Source organism: Rhamphochromis longiceps, linkage group LG9 (assembly GCF_057381845.1).
Source record: "Rhamphochromis longiceps isolate RC_006_pf linkage group LG9, R_longiceps_female_GT1.1, whole genome shotgun sequence".
Taxonomy (NCBI): domain Eukaryota; kingdom Metazoa; phylum Chordata; class Actinopteri; order Cichliformes; family Cichlidae; genus Rhamphochromis; species Rhamphochromis longiceps.
Genome location: NC_140565.1, coordinates 19,603,362 through 19,625,505, shown reverse-complemented (window position 1 = coordinate 19,625,505; position 22,144 = coordinate 19,603,362). Strand labels below are relative to the sequence as shown.

The 22,144-nt window shown below is 40.4% G+C and overlaps 1 protein-coding gene across 2 annotated transcripts in view; it reads left to right on the top strand.

The window, feature by feature from the left end:
- Positions 1-22,144, top strand: part of prex2 (phosphatidylinositol-3,4,5-trisphosphate-dependent Rac exchange factor 2) — a 93,612-nt gene that overhangs the window by 55,103 nt on the left and 16,365 nt on the right. The window contains exons 25-36 of one of the 2 annotated variants that reach the window (XM_085418653.1): positions 496-703; positions 3,562-3,741; positions 4,002-4,096; positions 4,428-4,510; positions 6,287-6,377; positions 8,123-8,251; positions 9,207-9,248; positions 11,095-11,201; positions 11,285-11,431; positions 15,409-15,511; positions 15,621-15,764; positions 15,868-15,982. In XM_085418653.1, the coding sequence (XP_085274779.1) occupies positions 496-703; positions 3,562-3,741; positions 4,002-4,096; positions 4,428-4,510; positions 6,287-6,377; positions 8,123-8,251; positions 9,207-9,248; positions 11,095-11,201; positions 11,285-11,431; positions 15,409-15,511; positions 15,621-15,764; positions 15,868-15,982 (1,444 nt within the window). The remainder of the gene's footprint in view (positions 1-495; positions 704-3,561; positions 3,742-4,001; positions 4,097-4,427; positions 4,511-6,286; positions 6,378-8,122; positions 8,252-9,206; positions 9,249-11,094; positions 11,202-11,284; positions 11,432-15,408; positions 15,512-15,620; positions 15,765-15,867; positions 15,983-22,144) is intronic. The other variant, XM_085418654.1, reaches the window with a different exon arrangement.

Here is a 22,144-nt window from a genome sequence, read left to right as displayed (position 1 = left end):
CATAAAGCCATCAAGTTGCTCAATAATAGCTCAAAAAGGAGAAGATTGCAGTTTACACTTATGTGATCCTACACCACTTAACATTATTTAATCATTACAAATCAGTCAATATATAATCAAATGTATAGCTAAATACATAAATACATACACACAGTAATAATGACCCTTGGCCAATTTAATGCACATAAAAAAAAATTAATTTTATATATATATATATATATATATATATATATATATATATATATATATATATATATATATATATATATATATATATATATATATATATATATATATATATATATATAAGAAAATAAAAGTTGCTGCAAGTTCACACCAGAGCTCAAGGTATTTGTTTCATCAGAAAATAGAAAACATTTTTAAAAAAGTCATTTTGCACATATCATTGATCATTTGTGGTATACCACACACATGTCCAGCTTTTATTTTTATTTGTATTCTACTGTTTTTTTTTCATCATGCTTCTATGTTCAGGTAAGCTGAACCCCATGGTAAATGTGCAGCACACCATTACAACTATGGCAGCACCATCGGGTCATAGCCTGGGGCGGACCGAGGGCCACGGCCTTCGTTTCCTGCTCAGAGAAGAAGACCTGCTCACCCTGGATGCATATCAGAAACTTCTCTATAAACTTACTGCTGCTGTCAGGGAGATGGAGACACACGGCGCCCACATTCATGAGTGAGCTTTGTGTGCATACCTACTCTCAATGAAATATGTTTCATTAATGATCACAGACCTTTGAAACCAGATTGTGTCATATAGCATGCTGTAGCCAAAGTAACACGCATAATAAATGTGCAACAGCTGGGCATTAGTAAACATACAGCACCTATGAATGCAATGCATGTGACAAAGATTTGGGCGGAAATGTGTTGATTTGGATTTTTTTTTTCTCTATAAAACACAATTTGTGCTGGAAAAGTAGTGTGTGGCCAATCAGGATTTTGGCATGCTTGTTTCTGTTACGGGACTCATTATTTGGAGTCAATGAGGCAATGGAAAGGAAATGGGAAACACTCCTCCTGTCAAACTTAGCCACACCACCCGTGAACCAGGAAGTACTGTCTCATGTAGGAGGGTGTGACGCTCGATTTCGTTTTCCTCAGTGGCCTTTAAAGAGAAACTTTTATCTACAGATTGCTGCTGCAGCAATTTGTAATATTTACTGGTGGAAAGCTAACTGGTTATAATGTGTGTGATGAAGAAGGGCCATTGTGGTGATTTAGTCATTAGGAGTCTTCTCAGCTAAGGCAGCAACATTCGGAGAATGACATTAAACATTGCAAGCGGAGCTGTCACCTAACTGCGGTAATAATGAGCGGAGTCCACGGCAGGGCTCGTAATGAGTGAGTCTGGACAAATTTCATTATGCTCCTGTCGATGGCAATTAAAGTAGTTGCATCCATGCACACTGAAATGGTCCAAGACGTACCCACCAAAGCAAAAGTGACCTTTAGCATCAGCTATCTGTTCAAACATGCGGATACACACGAGCACTTAAGGAGCTTGTTAAGGCTGAGCTGTAAGGTTGGCCACGAGTGATACTAATAGGATGCACTGCAAGCATCAGCAGTGTGACTGAATCTCTTTGACCTTTTGTGGGTGCTTTGAGAACTTTAGCAGATTAGTTTTCATTAACCTGTTCACAAATTGGCCAAGGGTCATTATTACTACTACTTTAACTGCTACAAATACTACAGGCACCTTTTCCTCCCTTGTCTACGCTTGTCTGTGTCTTTTTCTTTATCTCATTTCCTATCTCTTGATGTATTTGCACCCATCAGCATGGATACTGCAGACTGACATTCTTTGCTCACTGTGACTCTTCCTTTTCTGTACTGGGTGTGGTCAGCTCTGACAGCACTACATGAAGGATGTAATAATGAACTCGGGTGACTATTTTGTGCATTATGTTACACGCAGTCCTCTTCCGTTCCCAACATCAGAGGAAGTCTACGGTACATTTGTGGCAGATTAGAAATATCCGTAAGCAATTTGGGAAAAGCAAACAACTCCACGTTACATAAGTTCTTGGCCGGCCAGCGAGGAATCCATTGAGGCGGTGACCTGTGAACCTTTGTCTCCAGGGCCACCGAGAAGGCTTCGCAGCTGTGTGAGGACATTCCTGGCGACGTGCATTATATCAGGGCCTCCTCCCTTCCTGAATCCATACCACCCGTTTTCATATCTTTTCCTTATTCTTTGCACATTATAAAAAAGTACCATGACTAGCAGTGGGTGGAGAGCTATAGGATCCACTGACTTATTTATCTCATTATGGAGTGAATCATTATGCAAATTTCTTACTGTGGAACAGCCTGATGTGGAGCTTTTGTAATGCAGACGCACTTACAGATGCAATAAATGTGATGGAAGTCTAATAGTTTAATGTGTCAAAGTGGGTTAAAGAGCTTCCTGTTGGAGATTAAGAGATCTTTCTGATTTGGTGCAATAAGCAGTGATGTACTTTGGCCTGTTCTCATTCTCCTTTTTTCTCTTTTTTTTTTTTCTGTCTCTCTCTTTTGAAGCCACTTCTCTGATCCAGTCATTGTTATTCTGCTTTGCTCCCTCGCCCCAAAGGCCCCAAACTGCGTTCACTTCTTTATTAACCAATAGCCAATCACAGAGCCTGGAGGGCTTCTCCATGGCGATGGAATGTCACTCAGTTTTACAAGGGGCATTGTGGTGCCTCCTGGAGTGGACCTTAATGAGGGCATCTTTGTGGCCTAGTCAGCCTGTGAATGGGTAGAAAGGGGGTCAGGGGATGGAGGGGGAGGAGGTGAGGAGAGGTGTTGAAAATCATAAAAATAGGCATCAAACTGGGATGCATTTGGGGTCCATCAGAGAGACAGGTTGTTTATTTTTGATGAATCCCCTCTGCCTCTGAAACGTCTTGGAGGCCAATGGTGTGACACGATGGAAAATGCAAGCAGACACAAATTAAAATAAGTCTGAAATGTAAACAGACATCGCGTGCCAGTGTTTTGCGTGGGGAGAGATTTATAAAAAAAAAAAAATCCCTAGCCTAGAATTTATTGGAATATGGCTTTAAATGCCACCATGTGTTGCTGCAACTGTGAAAATATCCCACGTAGCCTCTTCCTGCTTCTCTGATAGCTGTCTAACAGAATGCAAGCCAAGGGTAATAATAAGAGCGGAGCTGATCTCTGCAGCCGTGCTGCAGCGTGTTGACACAGCTGCACCTTGCTACATGTTTGAACCTATTAATACGATGCCGATCCCTGACATCTGAAGCTGTTGTGCGGAAGTCAAACACAAACGGACTGGGGTTTGAGTTTGGCCTGCTCACTCAGCTGTGGAAGCTTACTACATTTGCGTGGGCTAAAGTGCAGACTGTATCCACCAATGAAAACGTTTCAGTGCTGGGACATGTGTAAGATCATGTGTATGATCAAAGGAGCTGCTGTTATCATGCTGCTTTGTTTCTAGATTTGGATGAACGTCATAGTTTTAAATAACCCTTCCTGCCTTTCTTCCTTTTTCCCCCTCCTTTCCTTCCTTTCTCTCTCCATCAGCCTTCTATCCTCCATCACCCATCCTCCAGCCTCAGAGGTGAGAACCCCTGAGAGCTACATTACGGGAGAGAGTGAGGGAGAGAAGGGTGAAAGGAATGGGAAGAAAGTCTGTTTTAATATGGCAGGGGATGAGCAGGAGGACTCCGGGCATGACACAATCAGCAACAGAGACTCATACAGGTAAAACCAAAGTCAAACATGGTCACATAGGGTGATCGAATTTCTGAGAGTCTTTATCATTTAAAAGATTTTCGAAAAACAAGTAGCAAAGTTGTAATATAAAGCAATATTTATGCATAGCTTTTCATACAATAAATGCAGATGCATGGCTTAGTTTTCCATACCTAAAGTGTATGATATCAAACCTATCCATATCAGTTATTATGTGCACCTCTAAAGTATACGTCATCTTAAAATTTTTTTCTCAAATTTCTTATCAGTGACTGTAACAGCAATCGAAACTCCATTGCCTCCTTCACCAGCATCTGCAGCAGTCACTGCAGCTCCTACGTTCACAGTGACGACATGGACTCAGGTATACAAAATGCAACAATAGGGACACTGTTATCCTCCACATAAAGCTTATCGGTATAAACCATTCATGAGTTGTATTTTCTGTGTAATATCCTCATGATTGATCACATTAAGTAACCTGTGACCATGCAGCAGTAGGGAGGAAAACCCTGTTTCAGCTCGGTGTCATAAACCGTAGCCTTTGTCAACAGTAATATTGTAAAAGGCTGTCTTGTAACAGGTAACAGTGTATTTGAACCAGAACTAACTAGAATGCACTGGACTTTCTGTCCACATACAGTAAACCTATGCACTGGTTTTACTACAGTACAGTTGTAATCCCCCCTCTGCAGGAGATGAGATGCCCTCGAGTGTGTGGCTGTCACATGATAAGCAGAAGAAGCTTCACAGCTTTCTAGAGCACCTGTTTAGCCAGGTGGGTGAAATATGAGTTATTAAGTTTTTTTTGTACACAATTTTATTTTCCCAGGACATTCCTCAGACTTAATGTTGGTTATTGGACAATGACACATTTTCTGTTATTTAGCCTCTAAACACCACAGTGCACAGTTTAAATCCAGCAGTCAAGGTGTGATTGAAGTGGAGACAGACATTTTTATAATACATAGTCTGCCACTTCAGTGGAACCACGATACTAGTGTTTAAGAGTAGTTCACATTAGGCTTATGGCCAGGTGAGGTCTGCCACCTTCTTATTCCATTCTGTGAATTCAGAAGATAAAAGATAAATTGATTCCCTGTTCAGGTGTCATTGCAACTGAAAGAAGCCATCACTATGCTAAAAACCAACAGGACAAAGCAAAGACTTTAAGAGTGGACAAAATGAACAATATGGTACATTCCTATAAAGACAGAATACCCATCTGAGCCTACAACACCAGAAGCCCTGAAAGCCCACAGAAGACAACTAAAGTGGATGTTTTTTTTTGTTTTTTTTTAAAGATCCATCCAGGTGAAAAACACTCTTGAGGAGGTAGACATATCATTGTGAAGGTCTACAATCAATTTATATTCATGAGGTTCACAACAAAGTGCAAACCAGCAGTTACACTCTTGAGCACCCCATTTTCTGTGGAGGCAATGTTACAGCATGGGCACGCATAGATGCCGATGGAATGAGGCTACTAGTGTTTTTCAACTGCTGCTGCTGAGATTCAGCTAAATGCTGCAAAACTGACTGGACAGTAAGAATAGACAATAGCCCAAAGCTTACTGCAAATCAACCCAAAAGTTACTCAAAGCAGAGATAGGAGATATTCTTCAGTGACCAAGTCAGTCTCTTGATCTCATCCCTACAGAGCCTGCTTTTCAGTCACTAAAACAAAACCAAATGCAGACCCCCACAAACATTAAGCAACTCAAAGCGACTGCAGTAAAGACCTGATAGAGCCTCTGAAGGGAGGAAATACAGCATTTGGTGATTCTAGGCTTCAGGCAGTCACTGCAAATGATTTTCATCCAAGTATTAAAAACAATCTTTATATTTAAAATCCCGTTAGTTAGGAACTGTGTATAAAAATAGCTGTAATTACAAAACAGTTACAGCAATTGCACTTCAATCACATCGGTGTCATTGTCCAAACACTTGCTCCCTTTTTGTTGCCTGGGTAAAATGAAAGAAACATGTTATTGTGTCGCCTAATGGTATTGTGTGATAGTTATTTCCTTGTGTGTTAACACAAATATGAGACCAAAATGCACAGTGAATGAATTTCAAACACAAAGAGATGCTCTTGTTTCATGTGTAACTTATTGTTTTTTCCAAAGGTCAAATGTTTATTGGGGCTTTTGGGTATGAAAAGCAGGGATTGTGTATTTTTGAATTGTGCTCAGGAAGGGAAAAATTGCAAGAGCCTTAATGATCCTTGACCTTTCTGGAACCTTTAGAGCAAAGACCGACCAAATCTTATTACGTGTTTTATGAGGACATTTCAATCGGCAGAGGACAAGCACAAAAAAACAAGCCATGGTTGGCTGTCTCTGCTGTGCAGTGTGTAAACAAAGCACAAACTTTGTTCACTGCGGCTCTGTCAACGTGTGTATGTGTGTTGCAGAAAGAGCAGGAAAAGCAGGTGTTGGGTATGCCTGGGCAGTTTTTTGCTTCCATCCACACCCACATGCAGTACTTTCGATCCATACTGTGTGAGGAAACTGTATCAAGTGCATCAGCTTGACCCTTGTTCTGTCTTCAGGTGGACTCAATCACTAGCATGCTGACAGGAGCAGTAGTGGCTCGGGCATTTGAGCAGACCAAATGCTTCACACCTGGAAGAGGATTACAAGGTAAGACAGCCCCTTGTGCCGGTGATGTCGTCACCTGCACCCTTGTTAATAGAAAAAGTTTAACCTTTTCATTAAAGCTAATTACTTATGTGTTTTCTTCTGTGTTATATTTGCATCGTTTTGGGAGAAAGGACAAAGAAAAAGATGATGCTAGAGACTCTTGAGCACCGACAGCACCAATGTGGACATAAAACAGAACAGGCACTGAAAAATGCTGCAGCCGCCTGCACATAGGGGCAGTAACTTCCTGTTGTGTAATGAGTGTGTGCACAGACTTTGGGGAAAGTGTTGTAGGTGGATTTGAGAATGTTTTTTAAAAAACCCAAACAGATTCCCAGCCATTTCCCCTCTGCCTCTGCACTTTTCCACTTCTTTTCACTTTCAGTCATTGTGGTGTCCTTCCCTTTATAGCGCTGAAATAGCACCACTTAGTTGGGTACTCATCTTCACTTTACGGTTTATTGTAGTGCTACTTACCAGTCAATTGAAAATGTGACCCTATAAAAGCTCTTGAGCTTGTATGCTATATGATCGTTTAATTTTACTCTGTTTATTTGCTACCTGACCTCCTCCTAGCCTTGGTTTTTAACCGCATTTTCTATTGTTGTGTTTTATCTCTCTAACAAAAATGTAGCAAATGTTACTGAAAAAGGACAGAATTTACCCTTTATCATTCCCCACACAAATTCAAACTAGCTTACATTGCCCTTTTATCCTCTGTGGAGCGCTATTCGGATGACTCAGTCCATTTTAAGATAAGAAAAGTGGTTGACATCAGCAATTGTTTTCTTTCTGTCTTTGCAAAAATGCTATCTGTTTTATATCCCGGTGGTTTGTATTGTGCTTTGCTCTCATATGACAAAGTTTGTTTATTTTATGCTTTTTGAAAGTGCAGTGTGCAGTAAGAGGGGAAAAAAATAGAAAATTATGCAGTGATTCTGTCATGTTGATTACTAAAGCTTGCAAACACTCCGACCCATTTGGCGCACAGCCTCCCCTCTCATCTACAGCTGTCCTCAAGTCAGTGCAAATATGCTTGAACTGAAAATAGGTCCGCTTCTCTTTGTGGGTTTGTGTGTGTGTGTGGGTTTGTGTGTGTATGTGTGTGCGCGCGCCTGTTTGTGTGCGGGTTTGTACGCATAAATTCCCTCAGGACGCCTTGATCAGAGCAGATCCATCACAACTCTAGTAATGTGTGTGGTTGATAGCAGAGCAAATAGGATTATCTGACAAGTAGAGCATTCCTGCATCTCACGCCCTGTCTGTTGCTCTAAGACACACAAAGCCCCTGATAACAGCCACCTTTCTCTCAGAGATCTGTTGTTTTTCAAAGTAAACTTTATTATAAGTCATTCTGTGTAGTTTTTTGTTTCTTTTAACAGGTGTTACATCAGATTGACATGCTTTTATGCTCATTTTTCAGCACTGTCTGGGCGAGGTGATAAAAAGATTTGATGGCAGGAGTTTAAAATTGATTAATAAAAAAGAAGTGTTGCCTCTGGACATCAGTGACCTATAATTTTCTCTAGAAAGATTGAGCAAGATGGTGCAGCTTGACAAGGAAAGAGAAAAAGATGAGGTTAAGCAGACTGATCTAGGCACGATATTTTTTTTTTTTTATGCAGTTTTTCTCATTGACTGGTAATCTCTTTATGCCAAGTGTGCCTCACAACTGATATAGAGTACATGCATTCATGTAGCTATGGTAGATGCTAATTTACGGTGTATGTTTGTGTTTCTGTCAGAGTTTCAGCAGGAGATGGAGCCCCGAGTGAGCTGCACCAAAAAGTTGCGTCTCCACGTCAAGCAGGATCCCTGGAACCTTCCCAGCAGCGTTCAGGCGCTCACGCAAACCATAACTAAATATGTTGAAGGTCAGCGTGTACCCGAGCAGCTCCTCACATGGTTAACATGCACACCCAGCCCCTTACACTTTATGCTTTCTCAATGCTCAAGCCTTGTAGCTTGCTCACACAGTCACATCAAATATTTATCATGGATAGAACATGCCTGGCTGGAGAAGAAATGTGCTTTAAATTGACAGGGTATCCAGTAAACCTCGTCGCATTTATGAGATGTAATAATAACCTCTGTTACAGTTGTGTGGGTACAGGCAGTCCCACTAACTGCAGCACTTTCCTTAACCTTTAAACCTGAAACCATCCTGGGATTCATAAATTGGAGGAACAGAGGTGGAGCTGAACACATGCAGAGAGTTAAAGAGCTGCGCTCTGTGAGATTCCTTTATTTATTGATTTTTATCCAGAGAGACATTTCGTCCATATTTATTCCCAACGGGAGTGTGTGGCTTTTGTGTTCGTTGGCAGACAGATTAAATACACAGACACATACAGTAATACTGTACATGGACACACTAGCACTAAATTTCCAGATACAAACAAAGGCCAGCCACACAACACTCCTGGGAAAGGTGAGCGGGCGGTCACGCTTGAGAAAAGTCTCCTTATTAATAATAAGCAGAGGCCCTGTGTATGCTACTTTTCCCCCCTCCTCTTCCCATGATGGCTTTTCAAGCAGTGCAGCCTCCTGCTAGTATACCCGGAGTTCTGAGATGGCTGTAAACAAATGAGGATTTATGATGTTATCTTTGCCTCTGGTTGTTTTTATGATGTTATGGTTTTTTTTTGTATGCTCGGATGGAGTGAAGTTACACAGAGTTGTCCTATTTATGACTTTAAGACTTTAAATTTAAAGTATAGGTCAGTTCAGTTAAGGAGAAATGGGTCTATTTGATTTGATAAAAGGTTGTCCACTGCCTCACTGAATTTCTTTTATTTAATGGTTGTTTTTTTTTTTTGTTTTATTCAGAGGTGAAGACTCGACTGCTCCTGGTCCTACTACAGTATACAGGTTTGTCCCTTCCTTTTACACTGAAGATTTACTCTGTTTAAATACAGATTGCAACAGCAAATTAATTTTAGGCCTTTTTTTAAGAGTGAAACCCAAAATAACACTCCCATAGACTTTGCTGTGTGCTCGTGACCCAAACTCAAAGTTCAATAAGATAAGATAATAAAAGCAACACACATGCAGACGCAAAACATGAAAAAAAGGGGAAAGAATTAAGTCAGACACCTACAACACAGAAAATAGTTTCATGTGTGCACCTGTAATTATAGAGCACATTTTTCACTTTGTGTTACAGTTATAATTCAGTTCAGGTTAATTTCTATAGCACCAAAACACAACAACAGCTGCCTCACATCATAAAGACCCAACAATTATAGAGAGAAAACCCAAACAATCAGATGACCACCAAAGAGAAAGCACTTGGCGACAGTAGGGAGGAAAAACTCAATCTTAGAAAGCTCCAGCAAGACCAGGCTCGGGGAGCCATCTGCCGCAAGGGGTTGGGGGTGAGGAGGGGGAGAGAAAGGACAAAAGGGACAACGTGGAAGCAACCCAGAAATTGATATTAATGATTAAATGCAATATAAGAGTCAGAAGTACATTGCCCAATCTAAGGATTAGATCTCAGTTTCTTACAATAGAAGGTGTCAGGAACCAAAAAATTGAAATCCCTCCGATCTGGCCGTCACTTAAAAAAAACAAAAAAAAAAAAACAAAAAAACTTTAATAACCATTCACCTGATTTTCAATGATTTAAAAAATATTATGAGTCTTGTATACGAGAAGCTGTGAAATAAAATATCAGTTCCCTCCCTTAAAAACTGAGCTTTCTACTGGCCTTCAAATCTGCTTTCAATAACGAGGACATCCAAATATTTTAAGGATTTTGAGCATCCATCATCTTTTGTTAACTTGAGCTACACTCCTGAGAGTCTGTAGTCAGAGAGTAGCAGGTATTTGCCCTGAAAACTTTGAAGGAACTGGGTCAAGTACTTCTAATGGATTTTGGATAATAGCATTTTAAAATCACCCATCAAACGCTAAAAAACCACTAAAACCACCCCTACCTTTATCCTTTGAAATACTGTTTTGGGAACGACAGCGGAGACCTGAAATTGAGCATAATTCCTATTATGGATAGTCGCAGAAGGCATTGCAGGTGGACAGTGATGTATTATAGTTACAGGTGTATTATTTAAAGAAAAACAAAATCCCATAGTAAAAAGGTTGGGAACCACTCCATTAAAAATAACTTCCACGTTGCCAAAGCTATAAATCAAAATCTATAGGACTACTTGTGTTGGCACTATTATACTGGAGAAGCCAGGACCGAATAACTACTGATAAAACTCAGACATTACTCTCATTTACAGACCCCCGGGAACTGGGTTAATAGTGTCAAAAAGTTTGCGGTCATTCCCTGCAACATTCACATTATTCATTTCTGAGGTTCATGAACCTATTTTTAACTCAGTTGGATTGCTGAACTTTTTAAAGGGGCCTATTTCTCTGGAAATTATGGCAGCCAATTATTTTCCGCTTGGGCACACCTGTCATTTCCTCTCGTTTTTTTCCTGATACATTATTTAATATCCAACACATGTGGAGTGGTGGGGGAGGGCAGCCTTTTGTTCACCTTACTGAAAGTCTCTTTAATTACCATAATAGACCTGTGGCACTTATTTCTTTGACCTTCATTGCTTTACACTGCAGTTTTTAATCTTGACTCTTCGCTCTGTTGTTTCTCTGTCATCTTTTCCTGAATCTACTTCTCAGCTTCTTTCACTGCTTGAACTCTTTAATCAACATGATTTTCAGTCTCACACCTCCCTTTGTTTCCTTGCAGACTCAGAGATCCAGCTACGTCGCGATATGGTATTCTGTCAGTCTCTAGTTGCGTCTGTGTGCGCCTTCTCCGAGCATCTGCTGGCTGTCCTCAACCAGGTAAATTATGTATGTGACTTGTTTAGAACTGGGAATTAAGATACAGTTGTTTTCCTCAGCTCTCTGCTGAGCTTTTCTGTATTTTCTCTCAGTTCTGCAATGTAGGGAAAGATGTTGACCAGGAAATCCCTGACTCCCAGGACCTTCAGGAGGCCCAGGAAGCTAGCCGTCGATGGCTCGAGCAGATTGCCAGTGCTGGGCTGCTGTTCCACTTCCAGTCCCTGCTTTCGCCCAATCTGGTGAGCGACAGATTGGATATAGACACTGTGAAAACAGGAGTTTGCTGTTCATTTTGTTGTAAAATAATCAAGCCTGTTACTATGCATATTTTTGCATTATATAAAAGTAAATGTTATTTTTAAATGACAGTTATAACCATAGTCGTGTCAGCTAAGTGCTATCAGGGGACATCATGTGTTTAGATATCCCCTTGCTCACATTTGTATTTTGCTTGGCACATTCTCCCTGGGTAAGTGAACTCCTGCCATGCATGCTTGGACATCCTTCCAGATTCTGATGGTTTGTATTTACTCTTTCTATGAACGGGTCTCTGTTTGTGGAGCAACATGACCCCCCTTGAATTTAAACCTAAAATGCTGTTGAGACTTTAATTTTTAGTCTATAATTAATGTGGTGGTAAGACACATAATATGATGTGATATACTTATTTTGCCAGAGCACCTTTCATGTTCTGATAAACAAACAGCATACCAAACAATCAGTCATATCAACCAGTATTGGTTACAGAGTTTCAAAGTTTTCTACAGCCATGTGAAATATGTTTTCACGGGACTCACATGTTGACTCAGTAACTACTAGTTGCAGAGGACCTTTGGCCTGTGTTGTTTTTTAGGTTATTGTACAGCACTTTGGTCAGCTCTGTTGCTGTTGTTAAAAGTGCTATATAAATAAGTGGTATGGCCTGCTCATGAACTTTAACATTTAACTTGCTAACTGAGCCTAAGATGCAGCTCTTGGGCTTTTTGCTGTTTTTCCCAGCATTGCAAAGGTTGGGCTTGGGGTGAGTCCATTGTAGCATTGTGTTAAAACACATCTGAATGCTCCAGAGCTGCAAAATCCCCAAACTTTTGCTTATAAAAGTGCTCACACTTGCTTATGATCACTTATTCAAGTACATTCGATTAGCAGTGCCTGGTTACTGCTTTTCTTCTCAATTCATATGGAAGCAGTAAGGATTTACTCTCTCAAACTTTCTTTTTCTCATGACTGTATGTTATGAGCTATGCAACAAGATTTTGCTTTGAGCTACAGCTCAGTTATTAACTGCAGCTACCAACTAAGATGCTATTTATGTGGATTTTCAACATTTATCATCATCGATCAGTACGCCACTACCAGGGTGTGTGGTGGACCTCAACTAAAGCAATATTTTCAAGTTGCTACAGCTGTGCTCCATCTGTTGTTTCTCAGGTATCGGAGAGCTTCCTGGTCAGCATAGTTACTATTTAAGCTGGATCTGCTAACTCAAGGTGTCCTCAGACAGCAGACCTCAAATGCCTTAAAAACCAAAACACGTAGTTGTTTGAGCTTTGTTTTTGCCAGATTGTTTTTTATCACACATGTCTAGGCAGGAGTTCATTATGAACAGCCGCTGCTAATACCGAGCCAAGCACAGACTGCAACCTCAGTGGGATCAATATTAACATTTCCCACCATGGTTTATAATAAATTCAAATGTGTCTTCAACCAAGCTCAAGAAGCCAAAATTTTAGTTTAAGTAGCTGAAGGACTGGTGATATATTTTTGAAAGCTGTTATTTGCTTCTTTACTGCTGTTTTTGGATGACTGTTTATTTAAGTTAGAGGGGTAGGTGGCTTAAGTCAAGACCTAGGAAATGATGGTTGATTCTCCTTGCCTGCTGCCATACTGCCTTTTTCTCTGCACGCCTTCCCCTCTCTGTCTGTCTCAAGAAATTTCTCTTTCAAGTGTCTCTGTGGAACAAACTAGGGCCTCGGTACCTGCAGGTGATTCCAATGAAATCTCAACACGTTCCTTTTCAGGGCACCGCATGAAAGGCGGCATGAGTGGAGCTGGGGACGTTGTGAATGTGTGTGTGTTTGCGTTTTTGTGTGCACTGAATACCGTGTGTGTCGGGGGTAATGTGTTTATGTGACATCCTCTGAGATAAACTTGCCCAAACACACAGCAGGTGTCACTTGGCAGGACAGTGGGTACCCTTCTGTCACATGTCGGGCCATCTCAAATGTGTTTTTAGAAAAAGGCCCTAATCCTCTTCCACCGCTGCTCCTGTTTATCCCTCTGCATGTGGTGGATGGAAAGCAGAAGAGACGGGGGAAGAAATGAAATGGGATGAAGGGTGACTGAGGAGCGCAGTGTGTCAGAATCAAAATATTCAAGGTGCTATCACTGTGGCCACAAGCAGACGTGCTTGCCATTAGGGTTGCCTCTGTGGATGTTTGAAATGGAAACATGTACACACACACAGTCAGAGATATATAAGCAATCAATATGAAGCAAATATGAACATATCAATGCTAAAGTGCTGTGCCACTACAAATCTGAGTGATGGTGCACTTAAATATTTTTTTTCAGTGAGGACTACTGTACTGCAGTCAAAAGAAGACTGTCATTTCCATCTTCAGTAATTTTGTATTTGGCTTGAGCAGACACACAAAGGTTCCACATGCATGTATGGAAGGACGAGGATAGCTTCCATCTGCATAGATGAAAAGTTAGTGTTAGTGATGGTGAGAGCACAGCAGGATCCCCTGTAAAGAGCAGAGCATGCGTCAGTGGCAACTTTTATATTTATCAGATAGATATAACTGCATGGGTCAGATACAATGGAAAAAAAAAAGATACAGCATGAAAATGAGAGCAGTGTTGGAGGTGGATTACATCAGATAGTTCACATGCATGTAGTCTTTATATGTGCTTAAAAATGTTACTTAAAAGACTCGATGTTTGTGAAAATCTAAGGTACTTCATCAGTTAAAGTAGGCAGGGGTGGTGTAAGAAACTACAAGCATATAACATAAGATGCATGTATAAAGTTAATTTTCATCTCTTCAAGTGTGTAGCATGTTAACAGTGATACATGAAAAAAGTAAAACTAGCCAAAGCCAACACTGAAGGAAAAAAGTAAAACTGGTTGGATAGTATGACTTCTCTACTGTGATCATCACAGATTAATGGTGAGACTAAATTGTGATTTACCCTTGTTGAACTGTGTATCAGCTAACAAGATTTGCAGGCTTGTAAACCATGAGGTATTATACATTATTAAGCCACCACTTGAATGTGAGAACTTCATTATTCTCCTCTGGAGGAAGATTATATTTGCTGTAAGGGGGGTGTATTCTACATGCATGCAAACTCAACACAGAAATGCTGCAGCTGGCTGGAGGATTCAAACCCACCAGCCTCTCCTGCTGTGAAGTGACAGTGCTGACCTCTGCAGCACCGTGCTGCCTATGTGGAGTTTGCATGTTCTCCTGGGGTCTGGGGTCTCTCCAGCTACTCTGGCTAGATGATGTGTTAAGTGGTGATTCTAAATTAATCCCGTAGGTATAAATGTGAGCGTTCCTGGTTGTCTGTCCTGTTGAGTTAGCCCTGCACCACACTGGTGTCTTGTCCAGGTCTACCCCACTTCTTGCCCGGTGACAGCCGAGAGGAGTTTCAGCCCCTTTGTGGCACTGAATTGGATAAGCGGGAGAAAATGGATGGATGGAGGCATGCATTGCGCATTACAGATTAAAGGTTAAAATGTCTTATTTGGTGGATGGGCCATAGCTTTTTCCCTTCTGAAAACCAGGTATCGACATTACCCACAACCTGGCTGCATCTTACCTGGTAAACATTATACTAATGGCTAATGTGCCCTCAAGTAAATTCAAATTTTATTTGTCACACACACAACCATACACAGTATGACATGGGGGTGAAATGCTTGTAGCTGTACAATGCCCGACCATTAAATGACAGAAAAAAGTTTTACAGTATTTACAATTTACAGGTTACTACAAAATTTACAAATTAACTTCGAAATTTTGTAGTAAAAAATGTGCAAATAGCAGAAAGAGATTATAAGGATTATAAATTATAGGAAATGTGTGGTGGTGCGTGTGGTGATGTGTAGTAGAAGTAGTTCCCGTTTTATTTAGGATCTGTGGATAACCGGCCATTACACTTTCCTCCTTTTACAAACACTTTCGTGCTCTAATTTTCTTTTCAGACTGATGAGCAAGCCATGCTGGAAGACACTCAAGTAGCCCTAATTGACCTGGAGAAAGTCACCTTCTACTTCCAGGAATTTGAAGGGGAGCCTCTTGTTGCCAGTATGTACTCTGTGTTGTAGTTCACATTAGCATCTTCTGACAGTTATCATCACAGGGTTCTGATTGCTATTAATAAATTCTAAACTCTTCCTTTCCTCTCCTCTGGCAGACATGCCCATTTCATACCAGGTGGAGGGCAATCTCCAGGCCTTGAAAGTTTGCTTCTACCTTGAGAGTTTCTATTTCTCTCAGCTGCCTTACAGGCTGAAAAATGGAGGAGGTGTCAAAATCTACCCAGTGCTCTTCACACAAGGTAAAGTGAGCCTAGCTGCTGTAAGAAGATCAGTCCTCACATTATGCATGGCCAGTATATGCAATGCCTTTATCTTTCACTTGATCTGTTGATCCCTTTTTAGCGCTCGAGAGTATGGAAGGATACTACTACAGAGATAATGTGTCAGTGGAGGAATACCAGGCACAAATCAATGCTGCCTCATTGGATAAGGTCAAGCAGTACAACAAAAGACTGAGGTATTGTAAATGACACACACACACGGATGGATTAGATAGATCCAATAATAATGTAATAATGATGATAATAATAATGATACAATAATAATACAAAAAATATCATCAAATAACAAAAAAGAATCCTTGAAACAGAAAATAAAAAAACCTCTACCCTCTTAGCGGGATTAAAAGTAAATTAAAAGTTAAAAAAATAAAGGATAAATAAGAGTTACACAAAAGGCTACTGGAATGTCTGCTACGCTAATATGCGTATGAACTGTATGAGTCACACACTCACACTTTGAGATTGCGTTCCCTTTGTGATTTGGCTTTTTTACAGTCTGTTATAAATCAAGACGACCTCCAATTCAGTCAGACTTGGGTGTCAACACCCAGCAGGGCCTCAAGGTGATTGGCTGAGAGAAACACTGCGGGAATGTTTTATGATTGGTTGCGAACGCACTCAGCAGGGGGAAGCAGTGATTGGATGAGGGTGCCCAGCATGTCACCGTTGCTGATGCAGTGCATTTACAGCTGCTGCACTCGGTTCCCTCGCACCACATTGGTTTGCTGCACACCTCTGTGAGACCCTCTGTGATTGACCAAGTGAGGATAATTAAATACGATGAAAAGAAACAAGGAGAAGATGCCTTTGGGAGTAATAAATGAGAACTTAACTTTATTTAACTTCCTGAAAATGGCAATGAACGAGTGTACAGTTGTGGTCGGAAGTTTATATATTCTCAGCATGGGCGTGAATGTCATGGTCATTTGTGGTCTTTTAGTGATTTCTTTGAACTGTTCTTTTTCCAGGGTGGAATGATTATACAGCACGTCTTTAATGACATAAAAAACAAATTTATTTTTTTAATTTATCTAATACAGACAGGCTCCTGGGTTGTTCCTAACATCCTAACCAATTTCCTCTTATCTGAGGGTGACAGTTTGGGTCTTCTTTCAGACCTTGGCAAAGTGATGCCCCATCCGAAAAACTTGTATTTGCATATATTGTTTGAACTTAGAAATGCCTCCAAGAAACCTTTAAAACATGTGTAAATGTGCAATTCTTCTTCTTAGATTTTCAATGAGTTTCTTGGACTTTCTCGTTGTTCTGATTATTGGTGAGTGCTCTCAAACAAATCCTTTTTGTGCTTCAAAGAGTTGTAACCAATCACGATCACCTATGAGTAGTTAACAGGACTTGGTCTTGTCAAGCTAAAATATACCGTAGAACAACACTTTTAAAAACATTTAGGTGAGTGTATGTAGACATTTAAGCCTATATGTATAATTTTAAGCCCATGCAAATGAGAGAAAAATCCAAAATAAATTCAAACTTGTGCATCCAATTCTTATTTTTCAAAGTCATTAAAGATGTAATCTGTACAATCATTCCAATCTGGAAAAAGAACAGTTCAAAGAAATCATTAAAAACCCCAAATTACCATGACTTTCATGCCCCTGATGAGTGGATGTGAACTTCTGACCTGCAGTTTGCACGATGTTGTCAGAGGATCGCTGCAGTTTTAATGAAGAGGCTAGCTTGTGATTTCTCAGAGCTGAAATCACATTAAAACCAGCTGTGTATAAACTGGAAATTCTTAGACTATCTAATTTAGAAGTTACATGTGGCTTTTGAAGTGTTACAAATGTCCTGTTGCAAGATGAGAGCTTAATAAATATAGAGGCTGATTTTCTTTCAGTTATGATGATTGGACACAAATTCATCATAGCAGAAAGCCTTCTTTACGTCCTGCCAGTGTAACTAAGAGTCCTGTTACATCAACACTAAATAATGATTTTTATAAACTATCCCGGTTCATAAAAATGAACAATCCCTCTCATGCTAAGATGTTTGAAGCCCAGTTAAAATATGTTTCCCTCGCTGAATACCTGGAAAGTTCGACGACTTGACATATCAGCGTCGACTAAACATCTGCTGCAGGTCGGGCGGATAATTAAATACAAAGCAGATCTTGTATCAGAACTTTTTCTTAGCATTCAGGGTCGGGCTGCTGTGGGGGGTTGAATAATTTAAGGTTTGAGCAGTCCCGTGCCACATCAGTACCAAACCACTCAAGCAAAGTGTTCATTTACTGGGACTGCTTTCTGGGGAGAGTTTTTAAATTGTTTGCAGTGTTTAGTTTGAGTGTTTTGAGTATCAGATTGCCCAAAGCAGAGTTTAGGAGAGAAGATTTTGCTGTGCATGGGGCTTTTCTGCTTGCCCTCCTAACTCTTTGTGCGTCAGATCTCCTGGGACTCTACAACCTTTTTAATAGTCAAATATTGCTATTTTGTTGCATCTCTTTCATCTCATCAGCTCCATTTCTGCAGACTGCATTGAAGATAAAGGTTATCAGTATCTAAAATGTCATTAGTCTAACCTTTTCATCTTATTTTCTATTGTAACCTTTTCACATGAATTATCCAAGCAAACTCATTTGTTTCTAAATGGTGCAAACCATACACATAGAGTAGGAACTTTCTGGAATTTATCCATGTTATTTAGGACAGCCTTTGGTTTGACATGTGTGCACATGTACTGTAAATGTCTGTACACTTATACCTTTACTTAAAAAAAACTTAAATTGAATTGACAGTACAGGCTCCAGCATTAACTCAGAGCAGATGTGTCTTACAGGCAAGCAAGTGTGGCTGGTGATTTTGGGAGCATTAGGGGTGCTGGGTAGGGATTTGGAGAGGCAGTGTGCTTCAGGGATACAAGCAGAGTGAAACTGTTGGAGACTGTACTCTTCTCAAATACTGCTTTTCAGCAAAACCTGTTGCAGCATAAAACGGCTGATTATTTCAGTTGAAATCCAATAAGCTCTCTAAGCTCTCAAGACAGTTTTCAGGCCTCATGCTGTATATATACTGCAGTCTAGTGGGGTGAATTAGGGGGTGTAGAGTTGACATATATATCTGCTCCCAAGCAACGACTCTACAAAAAGTCACTTTTTTTTTCTTTTTTTCTTTTTTTGAGAGTCTGGGCAGCAGCAACACCAGCGAGAAATCACAATGCAAAGCACACGAGCTGAGCACATTAACTTAACTGCAACTGTTTGTCAGTAACTGCTTCCACCTCTGAGGTGGAATTATTTCTGTTGTGCATTACTTCAAATGTATAATGTTTCTATCATTTTCAGGATTAATCATGTCATGAGAAAATCTTATTTTTCTCCTTCTTTCGGACACCCCCTTGTAAACCTCCCCTTTCACTCTTGCTGCCATCCTTTTTTCACAAATCACATTTTGTGGGAAAATACTGTAAAATGAAATGTGTCCAGTGAATAAACGATGATTAATACACGTGATGATCCTCAATGAACTTTTTGTCATCTTTGAATTTGTTTGAGCTTTAGGGTTGTCTGCATCTCAAGGCAGCGCTTTTATTGCACCCCGGTTTCATAAGAGAATTTGAAATAGTGAAAAACAACCGATCTATATTCATTTATTAAAGAAAGTGGGGAGGCGTCACCACGGCAACCAAGACAACAAAGCTTTCAGAAGAAGTGGGAAACCATCATCCTTTTCTAAATGCTGTATAAATGTAACCAAGTGAATTCTTTTTTATTAATAGCATATTTAAAAAATAATAGAGAAGCCATGTGAAAGCCAGTGATGTGGAAGACCTGAACTTTAGGTCTCTGAGGTGAGCAGTGCGGTGATTTAATCACCTCACTGAAACGATAGTCACTGAAATGATGTGTATATCCAGAAATGAAAAATCAAGTTAAGGATCACAAAAAGCATGCAAATCAATACTGCTGCTTTAAAAATGCTAGGGAATCATTCATTGTCATTCATTTATATGAAAGTGAAGTGAAGCCAGATGTGAACAACTGCTCATTTCTGCTCCCACCCAGAGTGTTTCCTTGTTTTAAACGTCACAAAGTAAACAGTCCCAGGTGGTTTTCAGTAGTTAGTGCTGTGGTCTCACTCCGTGTAATATTACCAGCAGTTTTCTTTTGCTGGGTGCCATGTGTCATCCGGCTGACCACAGACCAGGCTGTGATGTCACTCCTCTCTCCGCTGCAGAGTTCCAAACTCGAGCACCTCGTTATCCTTGGAGTTCAGCCACAGCAGTGTTGGGTTAAACCCACGCTGTGGGCCGGAGCCAGAGGCTGACTGACAGACAGACAGAGCGCTGAACACACATTACTGAACTGAATGAACTGCAGGACTGAGGGTTGAACGCTGTCTTGCTGTCGACTCCTTAGACAGATTCCCATTATTCCCAAGAGCCCATGTGCATTTGGGACCCTGAAGGTGTAGTTATTTAGAAATTCGATTTATTTTTTTTTTAAACTAACATTTCTTTATCAAATGCTGGCAGTGGAATCATTTTGAATTAAAGGTAAAGAGAGCGTCTCATTATATTTTCCTCTTGTGGGATCCCGTTTAAAAGAAACAAGTTTTTCTGCAGGAACGATTTGGGGTTTGCGTGCATCATTTTGTACATGCGGTGCATTTCATTGTGAAATGCTGAAGCACAAGGTAATATTTTATGTCTACATCAACTAATATTTTTGTGCTTACCCTGATCTTTGCCAGCATGTGTTGTGGACAATTTCAGAGCGGTAAATAATACCACAATCTGTGTCTATGGCTTTCACTGTTCGTACCCACAAAAAGACACAGCATGATCTGTGCCAACCCATCATGTCGGATGAAGTCACTCACAAGTTTAACCACAAAACATGAACTCATGGGCCAGAATGGGTTAGTCAGCGGTATATAGAGCCAGAAACTGCACCCACGTTTTCAAGCTTGCATAAACCATCTTAGCTGACATGTGCATTTATCTAAAAGGACCTGGAAACACTGATGTGTTCAAAAGTGACAGATTCCTTAGTCACAGGTTTGCAGTTCGCTTAAATCGCATGCAAGTTCCCTGTCGTGCAAAAATCACAAAGATATTGAGTTTATTTGAGGGAATAAGAAAACTCTCAAAATGGGTAGAAGTACATGGAAAGAAGAGAATCCCCCCACCCCCACCCTATCCACCTCCCTCCCTTTAGGATCAGTAATAATAGAAGAGGGAAGATTGAAATGGTGAAATGGCAAGGTGGGGATTTCAGAGAGGGGATGAGAATGATGGGTTGAAGGCAGTGTGTGCAAGAGAGAGTTGGTCAGGGAAAGTAGATTGAAGAAAGGAGAATCAGAGCAGAGAGCACGCAAATGCATTATTCAGAGAGAGGGGGGGAGAGATTATTGCAGGTTCATGATTTTTATCACATTTTGCTCTTATTGACGAGACCTTTCAGGAGGGACCTGGGTTTTCCATGTAGATACGCCCTTCCAGTGCAAGAACATAAAGGTGCAGCAATCGCTAAATGTAGTCTGCTTGTGAATTGTATGTGCAGCATATTCTTGTTGCAGGTGTAACAGTAACTGAGAGTGTAAGCAGGAAGCCTCAGTGGAGAAACTGCAATGTTGTGCTGCAGCCACTGAGCATTTCTCCCTAATTAAAACACATTTGGCAGTAACGGGGGAAAATGTTTGGCAGTTGATGTCCCTCTGATTTTAAAAAGAAGAAAAAAAAGCTTGATTTATGTGGATATAAAAATTCTACAGTCTGACAAATGCAGTATAATGATTCTGTGCATGCTGGTTGATAAGCAATAAATTTAGATGTATAGCTCTATCCCATTGTTGGTTTATATTATTAGACTGTTTAATGTTTTGTTAATTAAACAGTCATTTGTCATCACACCACAGCTTCTTCTAAGACATTTGCGCATATAGATACTCTACCAGCCATATGGACCCCATAATCATATCGCTGCACTTTACGTTGTTTAAGCAAAAGTGTTTAATGCCTGTCACAGGCTATATATTTTCAGGTCCAACACCGTTGCAGTATTCCCTCATTCCTTTTTAGATTTCACTTGCCTGCTGCTGGAACAGAGCATAGATGTGTTAAAGTGCCAAATGTCCATCAATGTGATTCACTTGATTAGTTAATAGCTCGAGGTAGGTTTATCCTATACTTAGATAGCTGCATGTAGCCACTCCAGCTGGCATCCTCAAAAACGACAACAAAAAAAGGCATGTAAATTTATACCAGCAATAAAAGCCTCCTGGGCAGCTTTCTTGGCGTAGATCTCTCAGGACACATCCTCAGTATATGCCCAGAAAATGAGATGATGGGTAGTTTGACATGACTTTAGATTGTTCCAC